The 20,604-nt window shown below is 52.8% G+C and overlaps 1 protein-coding gene across 6 annotated transcripts in view; it reads left to right on the forward strand.

Moving 5' to 3' along the window:
* The window catches only part of xirp2b (xin actin binding repeat containing 2b), a 250,156-nt gene that overhangs the window by 167,711 nt on the left and 61,841 nt on the right, over nucleotides 1-20,604 (forward strand). For all 6 annotated transcript variants that reach the window (XM_085986456.1, XM_085986455.1, XM_085986457.1 and 3 more), the window contains 3 exons: nucleotides 11,117-11,227; nucleotides 13,278-13,353; nucleotides 20,402-20,517. In XM_085986456.1, the coding sequence (XP_085842582.1) occupies nucleotides 11,117-11,227; nucleotides 13,278-13,353; nucleotides 20,402-20,517 (303 nt within the window). The remainder of the gene's footprint in view (nucleotides 1-11,116; nucleotides 11,228-13,277; nucleotides 13,354-20,401; nucleotides 20,518-20,604) is intronic.

Genomic DNA, 20,604 nt, shown 5'->3' on the forward strand with positions numbered 1-20,604 from the left:
GCGGACGGGGGGTTTTGAATTAAAAGCTCCACCAGGACGAGCATCCCCTGGGAGACGTCCGGGTCGCATTGGGCGAGCTCATTATCCTCGAGCTCGCCCGACCCAGCCCCCAGGCTGCCCGACCCGGCGAGGGGTAACGACACCGATAAAAGGTCAACTTCAATTACTGCCGCGGGTTGTTCCGCAACCCCCCCCACGGGCAGGGTCTCATCCCCATCCCCGGGAGGCACGTGCTGGACAGACACATCTGCCTCAGCCTCCCGAGGGACAGGCGACCCCTGCCGATCGCTGGTGATGACGACAGCGCTGGGGGGGCGGGGGGGCGCAGTACCCGCGGCGGGCGACGACTCCCCCTGCTCGGAGGGACCTTCCTCCTCCCGGTCCTCCTCCTCATCCAGGGGGTCGCGCCTTCTTTTTAGCACGGAGGGAGCGAGGGAGACCTCCATGTCTGCAAAGGCCTCCTCCTCGACTCCCTCCGGCGGAGCAGGTTTGTCGGGTTCCTCGGGCCCGAGCCCGGCCGCAGGTATTGGCATTACCGCTGCGGCGGTTGCGGCCACAGGCTCGGGCACGGGGCCCCTCCCGCTCACATCTGCCCTGATCAACTCCGCGAGGAGCGCGGGTGTAAGGGGCTCAAGGGGCAAGGGCTCACCATCCACGGGCGGACCTGCCCTAAGGTGCTTCTTTTTTCCCCGCGCCTTCTTTCCGGCCGGACACGCTCCCTCCCCCCCGCCGGAGGCCTTGGTGGCATCGGCCCCCGACGTCAACCGCGCATCAGACGTACTTGACGCGCGGGCAGATCCGGGGGGAAGGGCGGCGGCGGCGGCGCCAGCCTCGGCCGCACGAGACGGTCCGGCGGCCTTGGAGGCAGGGCAGTTCCTCCTGATGTGCCCCACCTCCCTGCAGGCATGGCACCTCACACCGTCCGACGTCCAAAAGGCGCGGTAGGCGGTCCCCTCGTGGAGGACGACGAACGCCCCTTCAGTGTCCTCCTCCCGCGCCAGCTGGATAAACAGCTGGCGCCGGAAGGAGAAGACGTGGCGAAGGCTGGCCTCCCGGAAGCCGAGCGGGATGGGCGTGATCCCCGACCTCACCTCCCCAAGTTGTCGCAAATGGGGAAGGAGGAGCTCACCAGGAACATAGGGCGGGATGTTGGAAATAATGATCCTCTGCGCGGTGGCCTCGAGAGGATCCACCGGCAGGAAAGTCCCGCCCACGGTGAGCCCCTTGGCGACAGCCAGGGACACCGCCCGCTCCGACCCCAGGAAGAACACAGCCTTCCCATACATTTTCGAGGCCGCGACGATGGCTGAGGGGCCGACAACCCCAGCCATGGCCTTGACGCAGGCCTCGATGTTCATAGTGGGGTGAGTGTAGCTCTTCACCCCAAGCTTTTTTGTTATTAATCGAAAAGGTGACGGGGCAGCAGGAACAGCGGGAGCAGCTGTGGCTGTGGCTACCACTCTCGCATAGGTCCCGGCTGGCCCCGCCACCGGCGAAGATGCAGTCGCCATTCTGGGGTGCTTTTTTTAAGGGCTACACTCACCCCAAGTCACAGGCCTGAAGGTGTTAATGGCCTCGGTGTATATATATATTTTTTTGTCCTCTATTGAGCAGAGGGAGCTGATTAAAATGAGGACACACCTCTCTCCTTATTGATTTAAATTGGGAGAGGAGCCCTCGCCCCTCTGCTTCAATTGGCAATTAATAAAATAGATGAAACTAAGGTGCCTTAGAAAGACAGGCAGAGAGAGACAAAGAGAGAGAGAGAGAGAGAGAGAGGTGGGGGGTGGTGGGAAGGAGGGAGGCCGCAAAGGGCAGTGTTGCCACTCAGGATGGTGGGTGGGTGTAGGCAGGGTTGCACTCTCCGATGGAAAAAGTCTTTGGTGATGGTGGTCTTCTGGCAGGGGGAGAAGACGTCTTCACCTGGAAAAGCTGGAGAAGCCCAAGCTTAGTCCTGCAACAGGTCTTAACGAGGTAATTAAATTAAATTAAGGACTTCACCTTGGGCAGCTCCAAGCTCTCCCAGGGCAGGCAATAGAAGGGATGCTAATTAGTGGTGTGTGTGGCCTAGCTTTTAACAAGAGCACACACACTACACCCCTTGATGATCCGGCCTTGCTTCTTCTTTTCTCCCCCCACCTAAAATACAAAGTCTTGGGAGAGTGCCCCAAATAACACCCACCTGTAGATGTTCCGGATGAAGTTTTCTTCCCTCCTTTCAAGCAGTTGGTTTCTCTCCCCTCTCTCCCTCTCCTGAAGTGGAGGCCAAATTGGGGAGGCAGTGATAGAAAGGCCTCTCCCCTGGTTGATGTTGATGTAGGCCTCCTTTCTCCTTCTCCTCCTCTGTCCTCTCTCTCCAGGCACCTCAGTTGATGTAATGATGGTGGAGTTGGTGGTGGTGGTCCAACGTTCTCCTCCTCTTCCTGGTCAGGGGACCACCACTTTAATCCACTCTCCAAAGTCTGGCTGCTCCCTCTACTCGTGCTTGCAGCTGAACAGAGGGTACTCTTTTATTTGGACCCAAAAAAAAAACCAATTCGACTGTAAATAAACAAAAGTTCAACTAAAGCTTAACAAATCAAATTAAAATTTGGTTTTCCGTGTTGATGATGCACTCCAGTCCCCGCGGCGCCCACCGGTCGCGGAAATACTCAAGCGCACCGGCGGACACCGCGTGCTCCATCTCCAGGGCCACCCGGGCGCGAACATGGCCGCGGAAGAGATGCAGGCAATCCGGCTGGACGACCCCCTCGACCGCCCGCTGCCTGGACCAATTGATGGCTCTTTTAGCCAGGCCCAGGAGCAGGCCCACAAGGAGGTCCTCCAACCTGTCCGCTCCCCTCCGCACCGGGTGACCGTAGATCAAGAGCGTGGGACTGAAGTGCAACCAAAAATCGAGGAGCAGCCCCTTCAAGTAGTGAAAGAGGGGCTGCAACCTCTCACAATCCATATAAACGTGAAACACGGACTCCTCCAGGCCGCAAAAAATGCAGGCGGCCCGGGAGTCCGTGAACCTACTTAAAACCTTATTGCACGGGACCGCTCCGTGCAACACCCTCCAGGCCAAGTCCCCGATGGAACAAGGGAGGACTCCCGCATAGAGAGCCCTCCATTGGGGACCTCCGCTACCGCCGGTCGGCAAAACGCCACGCCAAGGCGTGTCCGGACGGTAGACGAAGATGGCAAAGTGGAGAGTGTGCAGGAGCAGCCCGTACAGGAAACCCCTCCGCGCGGAATGAAAAGGCACGGAGGGTATTTCCTCGAGACGGCTCAAGTTGTGAGGCGCCGGTTCCCGAGGGGAGTTTCGGGGCCGGGCGCCGATGAGGAATTCCGTCCGAACGGGGGTAAGCTCGGACGGGATCGCCCCACGTGCTTGAGCCGCCTCGATACACCTAGTGGAGTCGGGGCCCAGTGCCGCTTTTACCGATTCGATGGTTTCGACCGCGAGCTGGACGTTGGCCCAGGACAGGCGCCGCGCCAGCTCCTCTGGCGCCATCCAGCCCGCTCCTCCGCCATCGAGCAGGTCCCCGACTCTGGTCACCTTGCCAGCCACAGCCCTACCCTCCGCCAGCCGCCCGAACCCGTGTTCGTGGAGGTGCGGATTCCTGAGCAGCGGCTCCCGAAGGAGAGCCGCCGCTCCTGACGGGGGAGAGCTCCGCCTGGAAGCGACGTAGTTCCAAACCCATAGTAGTTCCTGGTAGAAGACAGGCAGCTCCCGCAGGCCGGCACGCCTGCTGCCCACTTTCGCAAACAGGAGCTGCGTGTCGTAATTGAGGCCATGCAGCTGGCGGAAGAAAAACGTCGCCAGCGCACACCATCTCGGAGGATTCTCGACGTACAGGTATCTCTGCAGCGTCTGAAGACGGAAAGTCGCAGCCTGGGTGCGAAGGCACACCAGCGCCTGACCGCCCTCCCTAAGCGGGAGACACAGAACCGCGGCAGAGACCCAGTGCTTCCTTTTGTCCCAGAAGAAGTCGATGAGCTTCTTCTGAATCTTGGCGACAAACGCAGGGGGAGGGATCAAAGTGACCAACCGGTACCACAACATGGCGGCCACCAGCTGGTTTATGACTAGCGCTCGACCCCTGTAGGACAACACTCGGAGCAGTCCTGTCCAGCGTCCTAGGCGAGCGGTGACTTTGGCCTCCAGCTCTTGCCAGTTTGCCGGCCAAGCGTCCTCGGCAGGGCTAAGGTAGACTCCCAAATAGAGGAGGTGCGTGGTGCTCCAGGCGAAAGGCCTGAACTCCTCCGGCAGGGAGTCCACCCGCCACTGACCCACCAGGAGTCCGGAACATTTCTCCCAGTTGATCTTGGCGGAGGATGCGTCCGAGTAAATCTGCTGGCATTCCCGCATCCTCCGCAAGTCAGCGGGATCCGTGACCGTGAGGAGCACGTCATCGGCGTAAGCCGAGAGGACCACCTCCACGCCCGGCCCTTGCAGAGCCAGTCCCGTCAACCTCTTCCGCAAGAGGCGCAGGAAAGGCTCCACGCAAATGGCATATAACTGACCGGACATGGGGCATCCCTGACGCACCCCCCTCCCGAAGCGAAGGGGCGCCGTCAAGGACCCGTTAACTTTAATCAGACACTCCGCGGCGGTGTACAGAAGTCGGATCCGGGCGACGAAATGCGTCCCGAACCCGAATGCGCGCAGAGTCCCGAAGAGATACTCGTGATCCACCCTGTCGAACGCCTTCTCCTGATCCAGGGAAAGGAAGGCGACCGACAGACCAGCCCTCTGGGAGTGGTGGACCAGGTCCCGGACCAGATGGATGTTATCGTGGATGGTCCGGCCCGGGACCGTGTAGGACTGGTCGGGGTGGATCATGTGGGCCAGCACGGTGCCAAGGCGAGCAGACATGGCCCTGGCAAAGATTTTATAGTCCGTGCTGAGGAGGGAGACCGGGCGCCAGTTCTTAAGGAGGCGGAGATCGCCCTTCTTAGGCAGCAGGACAATGACCGCCCTGCGCCAAGAGAGGGGCATCTCCCCGGTCGCCAAACTTTCCCCCAGGACCCGCGCGTAGTCGCCCCCCAAGACGTCCCAGAACGCCCTGTGGAACTCCACGGTCAGCCCGTCCAGCCCCGGGGACTTTCCCCTAGAGAGCTGGCGGAGGGCGCCGGTCAGCTCCGCCAGACTTAGCGGAGCGTCCAATTTTTCGGCGCCCTCCGGGCCAACCTTCGTCAGGTCCTCCCACAAAACTCTGCGCGCATCCTCGCTGGACGGATCCGGAGAGAACAGAGCCCCGTAATAGGCGCGGGTCTCCGCGTTGATTCCCTCCGGATCCGAGACCAGAGATCCGTCGTCGGCCAGCAGCCCCAAGAGCTGCTTACGGACCCCCCGTCTTTTTTCCAGCGAGTAGAAGAAGGGGGAGCCGCGGTCCAGGTCCCGCAGGAGCTGGATCCGCGACCTCACGTACGCGCCTCGGGACCCGACGAGCTGCAGGTCCTTCAGCGCGCCCTTCTTCTCTTCGTACACCTTCCGCAGGGCCGGGTCCTCGACGACCTGACCGAGACGGGACTCCAGGTCGAGCACCTCCTTCTCCAACCGCCCGACCCGGGCCTCCCGCCTCTTGGTCGACCCCTTCGCGTACTCCTGACAGAAGAGACGGATGTGAGCCTTGCCCACATCCCACCATAGCCTCAAGGAGGGGAAGCCCCCCTGCTTCCTTCTCCAGTCGGCCCAGAATCGACGAAACGAATCCCGGAACCGTGCGTCCTCCAGCAGCAGGTTGTTAAAATGCCAGTACACGGACCCCCCCCGCGTGCGCAGCGGAGCGAGCTCCGCCCACACCAGGTGGTGGTCCGTGCACGGCACCGGCCGCATGGAAGCTGCCGGAACGCAGGAGACGAACGCCCGGGAAATGTAGAGGCGGTCGATTCTGGACCTTCCTCCCCCAGACCTCACGCTAGTGAAGGCGCTGGAGTCGGGGTGGAGATTTCGCCAGACGTCCACCAAGTCGAAGGACCCAACCAGGTCCCTCAACTTCTCCATCGCCGCCGGGCTTCGCGGGGGACCCGAACGGTCCCTCGCCTCGAGGGTGCAGTTAAAATCCCCCCCGAGGATGACGCACTCGCCCACGTCGATGGAGCCCAAGAGAGCGGACACGTCTTCGAAGAAGCGCACTTGCTGCGCACTGGTCTGAGGGGCGTACACGTTCACTAGATGGAGCGGCACGCCCCCCAGGCGAACAGTGACATGGAGCAAGCGGCCCGGCACGTGCTCCTTGACCCCCAAGATCGCCGGCTGAAAATGCGGGGCCAGCAAGATAGCCACCCCGCTGGAATTGTTGGAGAGGTGACTCATGCTGACCCCTCCTTGCCACTCCAGGAGCCACGTGGCTTCGTCTCCCGGAACGGTGTGGGTTTCTTGCAGGAAGCACACCGCATACTTCCCGTCCCGAAGGACCGAGAAGTTATTGAATCTGCGGCGCGCCTCCCTGCTGCCGTTGATGTTGAGGCTGGCTATGGTTATCTTCATGTCAGAAGCATAGTGCAACCTCTACCTACACCTAACGGGGCGAGGAAGCGCAGCCGCTGGTCAGCCGCCACTTCCTCAGCAGCCCAGTGAGAAACGTTGTGAGCCGACGCAGCTCGAGCGGGTTCACACCCTCATCCGCGCCCAAGATCTTAACGGCGGCGCGGACGGAATCGATGAGCAGCGCCAGCTCCGACCACCTGTCGAGGGCCAGCCGGACCTTATTGCGCTGACCCAGGCACGTGGCCATAAAATCCCGGAGTTCCCTTACGGAAATGAGGGGAGACTCGGCAAGGGGCACGAGGTCATCCATCGCCACGTCGGCGCTGGAGTCCGAATCATCCTCCGTGCCCATCACCGAGTCCCCATCCTCCTCCAGGGGGTCGTCACCAGCGGCCGACCCGTCCGCCGCGCAGTGCGAAGCGAACGACTCGGCCGCGCCAGCCAGCCCCGCCTCCGCCCGGATCCCACCCCCAGGATCGGCGGCAGAGGATTTCTCCCTGGGCTCCTCTAGGGGTGCCGGGCCAGAAGACGGCGGCGGTTCAGAGCTCCCCTCCGCCTCAGACGCCGGAACGACCGGAGAAACCGGGGAGAGAACAATTTCCAGCTCCTCCAGTACGTCCGGCACCAGAGACGCAGCCAGGGGGCCATCCTCCTCCCCGCCACCAACCTCCGACCCAGCGGACGGGGGGTTTTGAATTAAAAGCTCCACCAGGACGAGCATCCCCTGGGAGACGTCCGGGTCGCATTGGGCGAGCTCATTATCCTCGAGCTCGCCCGACCCAGCCCCCAGGCTGCCCGACCCGGCGAGGGGTAACGACACCGATAAAAGGTCAACTTCAATTACTGCCGCGGGTTGTTCCGCAACCCCCCCCACGGGCAGGGTCTCATCCCCATCCCCGGGAGGCACGTGCTGGACAGACACATCTGCCTCAGCCTCCCGAGGGACAGGCGACCCCTGCCGATCGCTGGTGATGACGACAGCGCTGGGGGGGCGGGGGGGCGCAGTACCCGCGGCGGGCGACGACTCCCCCTGCTCGGAGGGACCTTCCTCCTCCCGGTCCTCCTCCTCATCCAGGGGGTCGCGCCTTCTTTTTAGCACGGAGGGAGCGAGGGAGACCTCCATGTCTGCAAAGGCCTCCTCCTCGACTCCCTCCGGCGGAGCAGGTTTGTCGGGTTCCTCGGGCCCGAGCCCGGCCGCAGGTATTGGCATTACCGCTGCGGCGGTTGCGGCCACAGGCTCGGGCACGGGGCCCCTCCCGCTCACATCTGCCCTGATCAACTCCGCGAGGAGCGCGGGTGTAAGGGGCTCAAGGGGCAAGGGCTCACCATCCACGGGCGGACCTGCCCTAAGGTGCTTCTTTTTTCCCCGCGCCTTCTTTCCGGCTAGACACGCTCCCTCCCCCCCGCCGGAGGCCTTGGTGGCATCGGCCCCCGACGTCAACCGCGCATCAGACGTACTTGACGCGCGGGCAGATCCGGGGGGAAGGGCGGCGGCGGCGGCGCCAGCCTCGGCCGCACGAGACGGTCCGGCGGCCTTGGAGGCAGGGCAGTTCCTCCTGATGTGCCCCACCTCCCTGCAGGCATGGCACCTCACACCGTCCGACGTCCAAAAGGCGCGGTAGGCGGTCCCCTCGTGGAGGACGACGAACGCCCCTTCAGTGTCCTCCTCCCGCGCCAGCTGGATAAACAGCTGGCGCCGGAAGGAGAAGACGTGGCGAAGGCTGGCCTCCCGGAAGCCGAGCGGGATGGGCGTGATCCCCGACCTCACCTCCCCAAGTTGTCGCAAATGGGGAAGGAGGAGCTCACCAGGAACATAGGGCGGGACGTTGGAAATAATGATCCTCTGCGCGGTGGCCTCGAGAGGATCCACCGGCAGGAAAGTCCCGCCCACGGTGAGCCCCTTGGCGACAGCCAGGGACACCGCCCGCTCCGACCCCAGGAAGAACACAGCCTTCCCATACATTTTCGAGGCCGCGACGATGGCTGAGGGGCCGACAACCCCAGCCATGGCCTTGACGCAGGCCTCGATGGTCATAGTGGGGTGAGTGTAGCTCTTCACCCCAAGCTTTTTTGTTATTAATCGAAAAGGTGACGGGGCAGCAGGAACAGCGGGAGCAGCTGTGGCTGTGGCTACCACTCTCGCATAGGTCCCGGCTGGCCCCGCCACCGGCGAAGATGCAGTCGCCATTCTGGGGTGCTTTTTTTAAGGGCTACACTCACCCCAAGTCACAGGCCTGAAGGTGTTAATGGCCTCGGTGTATATATATATTTTTTTGTCCTCTATTGAGCAGAGGGAGCTGATTAAAATGAGGACACACCTCTCTCCTTATTGATTTAAATTGGGAGAGGAGCCCTCGCCCCTCTGCTTCAATTGGCAATTAATAAAATAGATGAAACTAAGGTGCCTTAGAAAGACAGGCAGAGAGAGACAAAGAGAGAGAGAGAGAGAGAGGTGGGGGGGGTGGGAAGGAGGGAGGCCGCAAAGGGCAGTGTTGCCACTCAGGATGGTGGGTGGGTGTAGGCAGGGTTGCACTCTCCGATGGAAAAAGTCTTTGGTGATGGTGGTCTTCTGGCAGGGGGAGAAGACGTCTTCACCTGGAAAAGCTGGAGAAGCCCAAGCTTAGTCCTGCAACAGGTCTTAACGAGGTAATTAAATTAAATTAAGGACTTCACCTTGGGCAGCTCCAAGCTCTCCCAGGGCAGGCAATAGAAGGGATGCTAATTAGTGGTGTGTGTGGCCTAGCTTTTAACAAGAGCACACACACTACACCCCTTGATGATCCGGCCTTGCTTCTTCTTTTCTCCCCCCACCTAAAATACAAAGTCTTGGGAGAGTGCCCCAAATAACACCCACCTGTAGATGTTCCGGATGAAGTTTTCTTCCCTCCTTTCAAGCAGTTGGTTTCTCTCCCCTCTCTCCCTCTCCTGAAGTGGAGGCCAAATTGGGGAGGCAGTGATAGAAAGGCCTCTCCCCTGGTTGATGTTGATGTAGGCCTCCTTTCTCCTTCTCCTCCTCTGTCCTCTCTCTCCAGGCACCTCAGTTGATGTAATGATGGTGGAGTTGGTGGTGGTGGTCCAACGTTCTCCTCCTCTTCCTGGTCAGGGGACCACCACTTTAATCCACTCTCCAAAGTCTGGCAGCTCCCTCTACTCGTGCTTGCAGCTGAACAGAGGGTAACTTAAGACTGAAGTACAGAAGCCTGCTATGGCTTTATATACAGGGGTGGTCACTGCCGGTACTGCAGTATAGAATCAGTTCTTCTCTTAAAGGTACATACACAACAGAACCTACCTGTAATTACACCTTGTACATATCCATACCTCAGCAGGGCACACAGGCAGCACGTAATGTACAACTGAAGGCCCTGACATCCTCCAAGAGCTTTAGATTGGATGTGTGGGAGCCATTCGTGACCCCCTGCATTTGGTAACATTGGGAATATGTACCATGGTATTCAGTGGTAAAGTAAATCAAAGTGCGGACCAATTAATTAATAACCTTTTTGATCCATACACTAGGGTGACATACGTCCCCGTTCTCCGGGACAGTCCCCGGATGAGGTACTGTGTCCCTGGGTAAACAATGTCCCCGGAAAAATCCCCGATTCACAAAATCCGTCCCCGAAGTGCACCCCTGCACAGTGAGTGTAACCCCCTGAGCTGTCCGTTTGTGGCTCTAAGGCTAAATTAAACAACAAGGCATAACAGTTGAGTGGTAATCTTGCTAACCACTGGTAGTGCCACACATGTGTTACAAGTTTGTTGCAGATGCTCTTGCAGCAAATGACAAAACCCTGTCATACTGACTGTAGCAAGCTGATGCATTTGCCTTGAGTTGCTAGCAGGTAGGTGTGCCAAGATCTGCAGAATGGTCTGCTGATCACCATGAAATGTTTTCTTGTACCATATCAACCAAAAAGTACTGTATTTGAGGTATTTTAAAAGCAAACTTACGTTAAGAAGTTGGGAAAAAAACTGCAATTTTTCAAAAAAAAATACAAAATGTCAATATGGAATCAAACACTCCACTATAAAGGTACTGTAAACATTACAAAAAATCATGAAAGACAATTTAAGAGCCCCTGTGTCTCTTGAGATTTCCTTGTTTCAATTCCAAATGGGCCCACAGGGAAGATTGTACTGTGCTAAGTGTGCATTTAAATAGGTTTGCATTAAATCTGGGGCCTTGTGCAGGAAATAGGCACAAGCAGCTCAGCTCACTAAAATGCACACTGCATAATTGCAGGCCAAAAAAAGAATTGGTGCAAGGCCTTCGCTCTCAATTCAGTATTCCCTCGGAGCCAGTTATTCACCAGCTACTGCTAAATCAGCCCAGTCATCTCTACAGCCATATAAATGCAAAGGTTTACTTGTATAAAAGGTGATTGAAATACAATAACCCTTTACTTATATTGAATAAGCTGTTTGTGCGTGTGTGCACATTTTATACATATATGCCCTGTAGTTGCGTATAAAATAAGTTATTTAGCTTTCTGTTATTTTAGCCATAGTTAATGCCACTGATTGTAATGCTAAGCAAATCCTTTGGACTGATGTCATGAATAAAAACCTTTTTTAGGTGCCAAGCTTTACCTCTGTGAAGGATTTTTATGTTGCATGTTACGCTACTTATTTCAGGATGTGACGAGCGCCAGCGAGGTTAAAGTGAACAGCAGTGCCAGAAAAACTGATCAGGGAAATGGTCCACTTCCAGCAAATGAACAGCTTTTAGCCTACCAAATGGAAACGGTAATAAGTGCCATACAACACTTGGATAAAGTTTTATTTAAATTTAATTTCTATTCTACAAGATTCTATCTTTAAAATTTAATGGCCCAGAAATTCGGGTCGGGGGCTTCCCACGGGTGTAAGCCCCCGACCTGCACTTACCTTGCACGCCGGCCGTTGAGCTGTGGGCCCCCGTGGAATTGCAATCCTGGGCCTCCTCCAACTGTCAGCATGCAGTGTCATAGAGTCATAGAGTCATAGAGTAATACAGCACGGATAGAGGCCCTTCGGCCCATCGTGTCCGCGCCGGCCATCAAGCCCTGTCTAATCTAATCCCATATTCCAGCATTTGGCCCGTAGCCTTGTATGCTATGGCATTTCAAGTGCACATCCAAATGCTTCTTAAATGTTGTGAGGGTTTCTGCCTCCACAACCCTTTCAGGCAGTGAGTTCCAGACTCCAACCACCCTCTGGGTGAAAAAGTTCTTTCTCAAATCCCCTCTAAACCTCCCGCCCTTTACCTTGAATCTATGCCCCCTAGTTATCGACCCCTCTACTAAGGGAAAAAGCTCCTCAGCATCCATCCTATCTATGCCCCTCATAATTTTGTACACCTCAATCATGTCCCCCCTCAGCCTCCTCAGCTCCAAGGAAAACAAACCCAACCTGCCCAGTCTCTCTTCATAGCTGAAGCGCTCCAGCCCTGGTAACATCCTGGTGAACCTCCTCTGCACCCTCTCTAACGCGATCACATCCTTCCTGTAGTGTGGCGACCAGAACTGCACACAATATTCCAGCTGTGGCCTAACCAGTGTTTTATACAGCTCCATCATAACCGCCTTGCTCTTATATTCAATGCCTCGGCTAATGAAGGCAAGTATCCCATATGCCTTTTTTACCACCTTATCCACCTGTTCCGCCGCCTTCAGGGATCTGTGTACTTGCACACCCAGATCCCTCTGACCCTCCGTCTTGCCTAGGGTCTTTCCATTCATTGTGTATTCCTTTGCCTTGTTAGTCCCCCCAAAGTGCATCACCTCGCACTTTTCCGGGTTAAATTCCATTTGCCACTGTTCCGCCCATCTGACCAACCCATCTATATCGTCCTGCAGACTGAGGCTACCCTCCTCGCTATTTACCACCCTACCAATTTTTGTATCATCCGCGAACTTACTGATCATACCCTTTACATTCCCAGGGGCGCAGTTAGTTCGATGCGTCCCCTGGGATCACGTGGGCCATGGAGAGCCAATGGTAGCAGGGAATGCTTCATTCATAAGTTTGACAGGAAGACCTGTCAAACTTATAAATACTATAAGCCCCAAAACATCACTAAATCTTCAACTAAATTTTTTAAAAAAAATCACATTTTTAAAATAAACTATAAATTACATGAAATAACTATTTTAAACAATAATTTAAATTTTTGAAAAAAAAAAATTATTTTCTAACGGGGCTAAAAATAAACTTATTTTACTTGAAAGCATTTAAAAATAATAAACCTGTGGGAAAAATGTTTTAATTTTAATTAATTCACCACTTACCTTGTAAAAAGCAGGCCTTGCAACTGCTTTTTACATGTCTAACTTCTGGAGACTTACCCTCCCGGGAAAACCTGCAAAATAAACGTAAGTTCGCTGCGCACGCGTTCGACCTCTGAACCCCTTCTTTCAGGGGAACGGAAGTGCCGGTTTCCCGCGCATGCGCAGTGCATGCAGGAAACCGACACTTCCATTGGGCTTATGGGTGAATACCCCGTGTGTACTCACCCGTGGAGACCCGAATTTCTGGGCCAAATTAATGTTTTGAATTAGCTAAAATGTTTTGCTGTTTTCCAATGGTTTGCCTTTGTATTTGAGTAAAACTATATCACAAATAGTTTGTGTGGGTTTGAGAGCTAAAGCCCAAGAAATTCAGTGATTTCACTTTGCAAAATACAATACTGCTTTAAAAATGAGAATTGTCTTTAGCTAGTGCCTATGATACCTCGACTATATGATTGTTACATATTTTATGTATTTTACTAAATTTTAATAGATACAGTACCAGTAAACTTGATATGTTTCTGCAGGTCTCTGTTATTGAACAGAATACTCATCAGTCAAGTATGGTGAGCAACTTTGAAAATCACTTCAATGATTTCAGTGGTAAGCGCACATAATTCTATTATACGTGTGAGTACCACAGCAATAGCTTATTTATGCCAAATGCTTCAGCTTAAATTACTTTGAGCTTCAAGCTGTCATAAACCACTAATGACTCAACTTCATACTTAATTCAATAGAAATTGACAACCAGAGCTTGGTGCTAATTAGCACAGCCCTTCCCTCTCAAAATGGCAGTATGCACACACAAAATTCCTTGAGCCCAGAACTACCGCCCTTTCTTGGAATGGAAGTGTGGTGTAGCAGTGGCGGAGGGACTGGATGTTGGAGCTGAGCCCAACTCTGCTGGGTTTCTAGTACTTCAGAGCAGGAATGGAAAATTCTGATGAAGGGATGGTACATCTTCTGCCTGCCCCCACCCCGACATCCCAACTTCAGTTTGGGAGCATGTCTGTAGGCGTTTCCAGGCTCCCAGGATTCCTGCCAGATGTGTTGCTATAAGGCCTAGAAATATTTATGCCTGTAGAAAAGTGGCGTTGATGCCATTCCGGGCTACAAGTATGCCCCACCAGGAAGAAACTGAGGGATCAATTACTCTTTGATTTGGGAGCCTAGCAGTGTGGAAGCTTCTCTGAAGAGTCTGACACAACTTTATTTCTTCAGCCTGACTGGCCTGTGGCACTCCCTCTTAGAGAATTTGAACATTCAGCATTTCAAGCACCCAGTGCTATCATCAAGCACGCACATTATTCGGTGTAACATGGTAAAGCTTTCTCTACTCTGCCTAATGACGTACCTCAGCCCCAACCTTAGATGAGCCTCCATTATTGCACTTGTGTGACCTTTTCCCATTTCCTGCACTAGCTTTCTTCTGAATGGGAATGACTATTAGTTGCTGTTTTGTGCTTTGCAACTGTGACCACTAGGAACTGGATTAAGACTACCTAAGCTCATAGGAGCCCTAGATCCAGCAGACTTTCATCCCATTAGTCTGAGATGGATTTGAACATAGGCCCCAGAGGTGAAAGGCCAATGTCTAATGCTATCAATTATTTCTGATTGTATATGAAAGATATTGAATACTACTTCTAATTTCTCCACTTTTCTCCTATGCTCACTTGAATGCACTATTGCTTGGGTAAGATTCCATAGCTCTCCTGTACCTGGACAGGGTACTTGGCTGTAGAGGCCATCAAAATCAAGCTTGATCTTGTTCTCACCCAATATCTATAAATGTTCACATTCAAATAAGGGGTATTGGCCAGAAATCTGGGGCAAGAACTGTTAGATCCGTGGTTCAGTGGATAAATAATCACACGGATGCTGTACATAAACAAATAGAGGAGGGTAAACTCTAGACTGGGGTACAGAGGCATGCGCACAGCTTATATACCGGTGTGGTCACTGCCGGTACTACAGTATACAGGAGCTGTAAAAAGTAGTTCTGACTTAAAGGCACATGCACTACAATTCCTCCCTTTTTAGATTAATAATACCCCCTTAATATTCAAATAACAATTACATTTTTACATGTACATTCAATAACAAAAGTCAATTTATAGATTCAGTCTTTGGGGCGGCTTCCTGACCCTTTCGGGATAGCGCCTTTCCGGAGGTTCTTGTTCTTGGTGCAGAGGCGATTCTGACCCCCTTTCGTCGGGTAGTTCATCGGGTTCCACTGCTACTGGGTCTGAAGTAGATGCTACCGGTATGTCGGGTTCATCCCCAGGTACTCGAGACATGGGGTTGACGCATTCCTGTGATGCTAAGATCTGATCGACGTGGCGTCTCACAATGTTCTCCCCGACATCCACTGTGTACATTAATGGCCCCTGCCTTGTACATATCGTTCCGGGTTGCCACTTCTCTGTTCGATAGTCCCGGGCCAAGACTGGTTGCCCTACATTGAAGCTTCTTGTCGGCTTCTCGTTGATGTGCTGGAATTGTTTGTCCTCAACATTTCTTCGCACATTTGGCCTGAGCAGGTCCAGACGAGATCTCAACCTTCGGTTAAAGAACATCATGGCCGGGGTCTGGTTGGTAACTGCATGTGTCGCGTTTCGGTAGGCTAATAAAAAATTGTCCATCTTATGCTGTAGTGGAATTTCCTCGTCGCACATGGCCTTTATCGCCTTCTTAAAGGTTTGTACGAATCTCTCAGCCAATCCATTGGTGGCTGGATGATACGGGGCGGATGTGTAATGCCTTACCCCATTCCTTTTCATGAATTTTTGGAACTCGTCGGACACAAACTGTGGTCCATTATCAGAGCAGATCTGCTCTGGCAAACCGTTTCTGGCAAATATGGTCCGTAGGACTGCAATCGTTTTCTCTGTAGTGGTTGAAGACATCTTTATCACCTCAGGCCACTTTGAATGAGCATCCACTGCTATTAGGAACATTGAGTCCATGAATGGACCAGCGAAATCAATGTGCACCCGTTGCCATGGAGAGGAGGGCCACTCCCATGGGTGTAGAGGGGCATGTGGTGGTGCATTTTGGACCTTCTGGCATCCTAAGCAGCTCTTAGGTAGGTCTTCAATTTGTTGATCGATTCCCGGCCTCCACAGATAAGCCCTAGCTAGGCTTTTCATTTTCACTCCCCCAGATGACCTTCATGTAGCTCATTTAGCACTCTCTCCCTTAACTTGGGTGGAATCACCACTCTGGATCCACACATCACTGTCCCCTGGCATACTGACAGCTGTCCTCTTCTGGATGAGAATGCTGGCAACAGTGAGTCGCCATGTGTTGGCCATCCCCTCACCGTCAATTCATATACCCGTGACAGCGTCGGATCATTGCAGGTCTCCTTCTCTATATTCGCGTTTGTTACTGGCAATCGTTCAATTATCGACGAATAAAATATCTCGATAGGGTCCACTGCTGGTGCTTCCTCCACAGTAGGCAGTGGCAGGCGCGATAGCCCATCAGCGTTCCCATGCTGTCTCGTGCCTTTATATTCTATTTCATATTGATTCGCCCCTAGAAACAGGGACCATCTTTGTAACCGCTGTGCAGTCATTACTGGCACGCCCTTCTTAGGATTAAAGATGGAGACAAGTGGTTGGTGGTCAGTCAGCAAGGTGAACTTCTGTCCATGCAGATAGTGGTTGAATTTTTTTACTCCCCATACTAGGCTGAGGGCCTCCCTGTCAATCTGGGCGTAGTTGCGCTCGGCTGAGGTTAGTGACCGAGACGCAAAGGCTACTGGCCTCTCCAACCCGTCTGGGAATTTGTGCGACAGCACCGCTCCAATGCCGTAGGGTGATGCATCACATGCCAAACGAATTGATAGTGCTGGGTTGAAATGGGCCAACACCTCTTTTGATGTGATCAATTCTTTACACTTCTGGAAAGCTCGTCTACGTTCGTCATCCCACTTCCATGGTACCCCTGTTTGCAGTAGGGTGTTCAGCGGGTGTAATACTGTAGACAAATTTGGTAAGAACTTGTGGTAATAGTTTACCAGCCCAAGGAACGACCTCAGTTGTGACACATTTTCCGGTGCTGGAGCCTTGACTACTGCCTCAATCTTGTCAGGGGACTTATGTAACCCCTTTTCATCGATGACGTGGCCGCAATACGAGATCTGTTTCTGGAAAAACTCGCACTTGTGGCGATTAGCTCGTAGCCCATATTCCTTTAATCTGGCGAGCACCGTCTCCAAGTTAGCGAGGTGATCACCGTCATTTTCGCCCGTGACCAAGATGCCGTCCAAATAACACTGGGTCCCTGGAATCCCTTGCAGGACCTGATCCATCGCCCTTTGCCAGATAGCCGGAGCTGAGGCTACTCCAAAAACCAGCCGGTTGTATTGATAGAGACCTTTATGGGTGTTGATCGGAAGGTAATGTTTCGAAGGTTCTTCTACCTCCATTTGCAAGTATGCCTGGGCTGGATCAATTTTGGGGAAGCGTTTACCACCAGATAGCGAGGTGAAAATATCCTCAATTCGTGGAATCGGATGTTGCACCGTGTGAAGGACTGGGTTCACTGTCACCTTAAAATCCCCACAGATGCGGACCTTCTTTGGTTCCCCAGGCGTATTACTCAATGACCTCTTCATTACAGGAATGATGGGTGTAGCCCACTCGCTCCAGTCCACTTTGGACAGTACTCCTGAACATTCCAACCCTTCCAGCTCTGCTTCAACCGCTGGTCTGATCGCATAAGGCACTGGTCTGGCCTTCAGAAACTTTGGGCTTGCATTATCCTCTATTTTAATTGTTGCTGTTATTCCTTTTAGTGTTCCTGGTCCCTCCTGGAACACTTCTTTTGCGTCAGTTAGCATTTTTGACAGTCGTCCAGGTGTGACGTCGTCATCCTTTTTGGCCTCCACCTTCAGTGCCTGTATGGAATGCCAATCTAAATGTATCTTCCAGATCCATTCACGTCCTAGCAGTGGTGGTCCTCCATTTGGCAATACATATATATCCATTTTAGGTATTTCCTGACCTTTATATGTCACTTTCACCCTTATTTTTCCTTTGGGGTAGACTTTTTGCCCCGTATACGTCTTCAAGACATCTCTGTAGCTTTCAAGGGTATGTGTGAAAATAGCCGCTTGTAGTCTCTTTGATTTATGACTGTTAGAGCTGACCCTGTGTCCAATTCCATTTCCACTTGGACTCCGTCTATCTTGAGTGTAACCCAGATAGTCTGGTGATCCTCCATTTTGGTTACATTATGTAGTTTCAGACAACCCAGCTCCTTGCTTCCGGAGTCTGTGTCACTTTTCTGTTCGTCTGAACCACTGTCCATCACCTGGTGTACCTTTTTGTACTTCTCCTGTGGAGATTTCTTACTGTTGGTTTTCTTCCCAGACCTGCAGACTCTTGTTATGTGTCCTGCTTTCCCACACTGTCTGCACACTTGGTACTTGAACCAACAATCTTTCTGGTCATGTGTTGTTCTGCCGCAGCGATAGCACTTCCCTGTTCCATAGCTCATTTCGTTGGTGCCATATTCTTGCGGTCTCCGTTGTATCTCTGCAGCGCCCCTTGCGGCTGCTTCATGTGATACTGCCATACTGAAAGCTTTGTCCAGCGTAAGGTCCTTTTCTGATAGAAGCCATTTCTGGGTTCCTTCACTTTGTAGCCCACACACAAACTTGTCCCTTAACGTGTCTGCTAGTCCCGCTCCAAACTGGCAGTATTTCGATAGCTTGCGCAGTTCCGTTAGGTACTCAGCATTGCTTTCGTCTTTGTGTTGGTTCCTTTTATGGAACTTAAATCGTTCTGCTATCAGCAGCGGTGTGGGGTTTAAGTGGTCCTGTCGGATTTCTACTATGCTTTCAAAATTCTTGTTTACCGGCTTCTCTGGGGTTATTAGATTTTGCAGTAACCCATAAGTTTTTGCACCCACGGAATTTAACAGAACCAGTGCTTTATTAGCATCTGGCACTTCATTCGCCCTGCAGTACACCTCAATATGATCCACATATGTCGCCCAATCTTCGACTTCATTGTCGAACGTAGAGATACTGCCACTCTTCGGCATCCTTGGTTGTGCGTTAACTATCACCAATGGCGCCTCCCGCGCTTCCCTTCCTTCCCACGCTCGCCCGTCTTCTCCGCTGCAGCTTCGCAAAATGGCGTCTCCCGCGCTCTTCCTTCTTCTCCGCGGCTCAATGACGCCTCCCGCGCTCTCCCTGCTTCTCCGCGGCTCAATGGCGTCTCCCGCGCTCTCCCTGCTTCTCCGCGGCTCAATGGCATCTCCCCTTGCTTCGCCCTGCGGACCCTGATCAGCCCGTGATCCCTGGCTGTGCTCTGCGCGTTCTTCTCTTGATATTTGTCGACGCCGCCCAGTCTATACCCGGCTGTTTCTTACCCTCTCTCTCTCCGGTTTGCAGTATTTTTCCTCGACGCCGCTCGGTGATCAACCCCCGGCTGCGCCCTGCTCTCTTCACCCTCTTTCTTACCCCGTCGACGCTGCTCGGCTCTCTCTGCCGTCGGTCGGCTCCAGCCGCCGCTGCTCGGGAAGAGTCTGCTCTAGACCTGTCGTCGGTCTCTTACTGCTCGTTGTGGCTGAGGAACCAAGCCCGGCTCTCCACAGCCTCCCCAGCGAAGTTGGGTCTCTGCCTGACTGCTGGGCGGTTGCTCGCGGTCGATGCCCGTGTTCCTGGACTCGACTATTTTTTATTGTTTTTTGTTTTATGTTGCAGGTAGATTCACATCGACACTCGTCGCCACTGTTAGATCCGTGGTTCAGTGGATAAATAATCACACGGATGCTGTACATAAACAAATAACAAGTCTTTACTGGAGGAGGGTAAACTCTAGATTGGGGTACAGAGGCATGCGCACAGCTTATATACCGGTGTGGTCACTGCCGGTACTACAGTATACAGGAGCTGTAAAAAGTAGTTCTGACTTAAAGGCACATGCACTACAAGAACCATGGCTGATTTTCCTCCATTTAATCCAGGGTACTGAGACTAATTTTATCGTTCAACTGTCTTCTCAATTGGGGTCAGATATCATGGCACACCCTAGAAGTTGAACATGTACATTTAATCTGTATCACTGAGAATTTCCTTGGGGACTCTCCTGCTCCACCGCCATAATCTTGGCAGAAACTCATTTACGTGTGCAAATGGGGTTTTGTCCAAAGTTACAGCAAGGAATAGGAGAAGCTTTGAGGAAATTCACGGAGCATATTCTTATGCCACACCAGTCAGTATCTTTATTTACTTGGGAGCAGCTTCTATATTGTTAAAGGAAAGTTCACTCTTGAGTTAATATTGATGCTATGTATACAGGCGTGTGTTCAGAGGCCATGTTAATTAAGTGAAAGGATTACAAGTTTGACTTCTGATGTTTGACTTAAAGATATACAGCATCATGCAACTGGGAGTGTAGTATTGGTTGTTGGATAAAACTTTTTAAAAAGAAAACATTTTCTTCCATTCAAACTTGACTTCTGGCAGGTTAGTCTGGAAGGGACATGGATAGTACCTGTGAAGGAATTTTGTTATAAAGGATAGAATAAATCTGGTGTGTCAATTGGGAGTTTGGGGGAGATTGTATTTTGCTTTCTCCTTCTATTCCAAGAATGTTTTTCATATATTTGTTTTATATTTGAATAGTGGATGTAGTGACTGAAGATGAGAAGCCTAAAATCTCCACTCAGATGTTAAAACAGCAGTTCGAAAAATCAGCCCAGCCCACCCAAATGGCGACTAACACCAGCAAACAGATTAAGGTATATATTAGTGTGTTCTTGAATGTGTGCATGTTGACAACAATGACCATTAACATTGTTTGACTACTGGTAAAACTTATAAATGCA

The sequence above is a fragment of the Somniosus microcephalus genome, chromosome 4, assembly GCF_052327205.1.
Source record: "Somniosus microcephalus isolate GS21.2 chromosome 4, FLI_Smic_1.0, whole genome shotgun sequence".
NCBI classification, from domain to species: domain Eukaryota; kingdom Metazoa; phylum Chordata; class Chondrichthyes; order Squaliformes; family Somniosidae; genus Somniosus; species Somniosus microcephalus.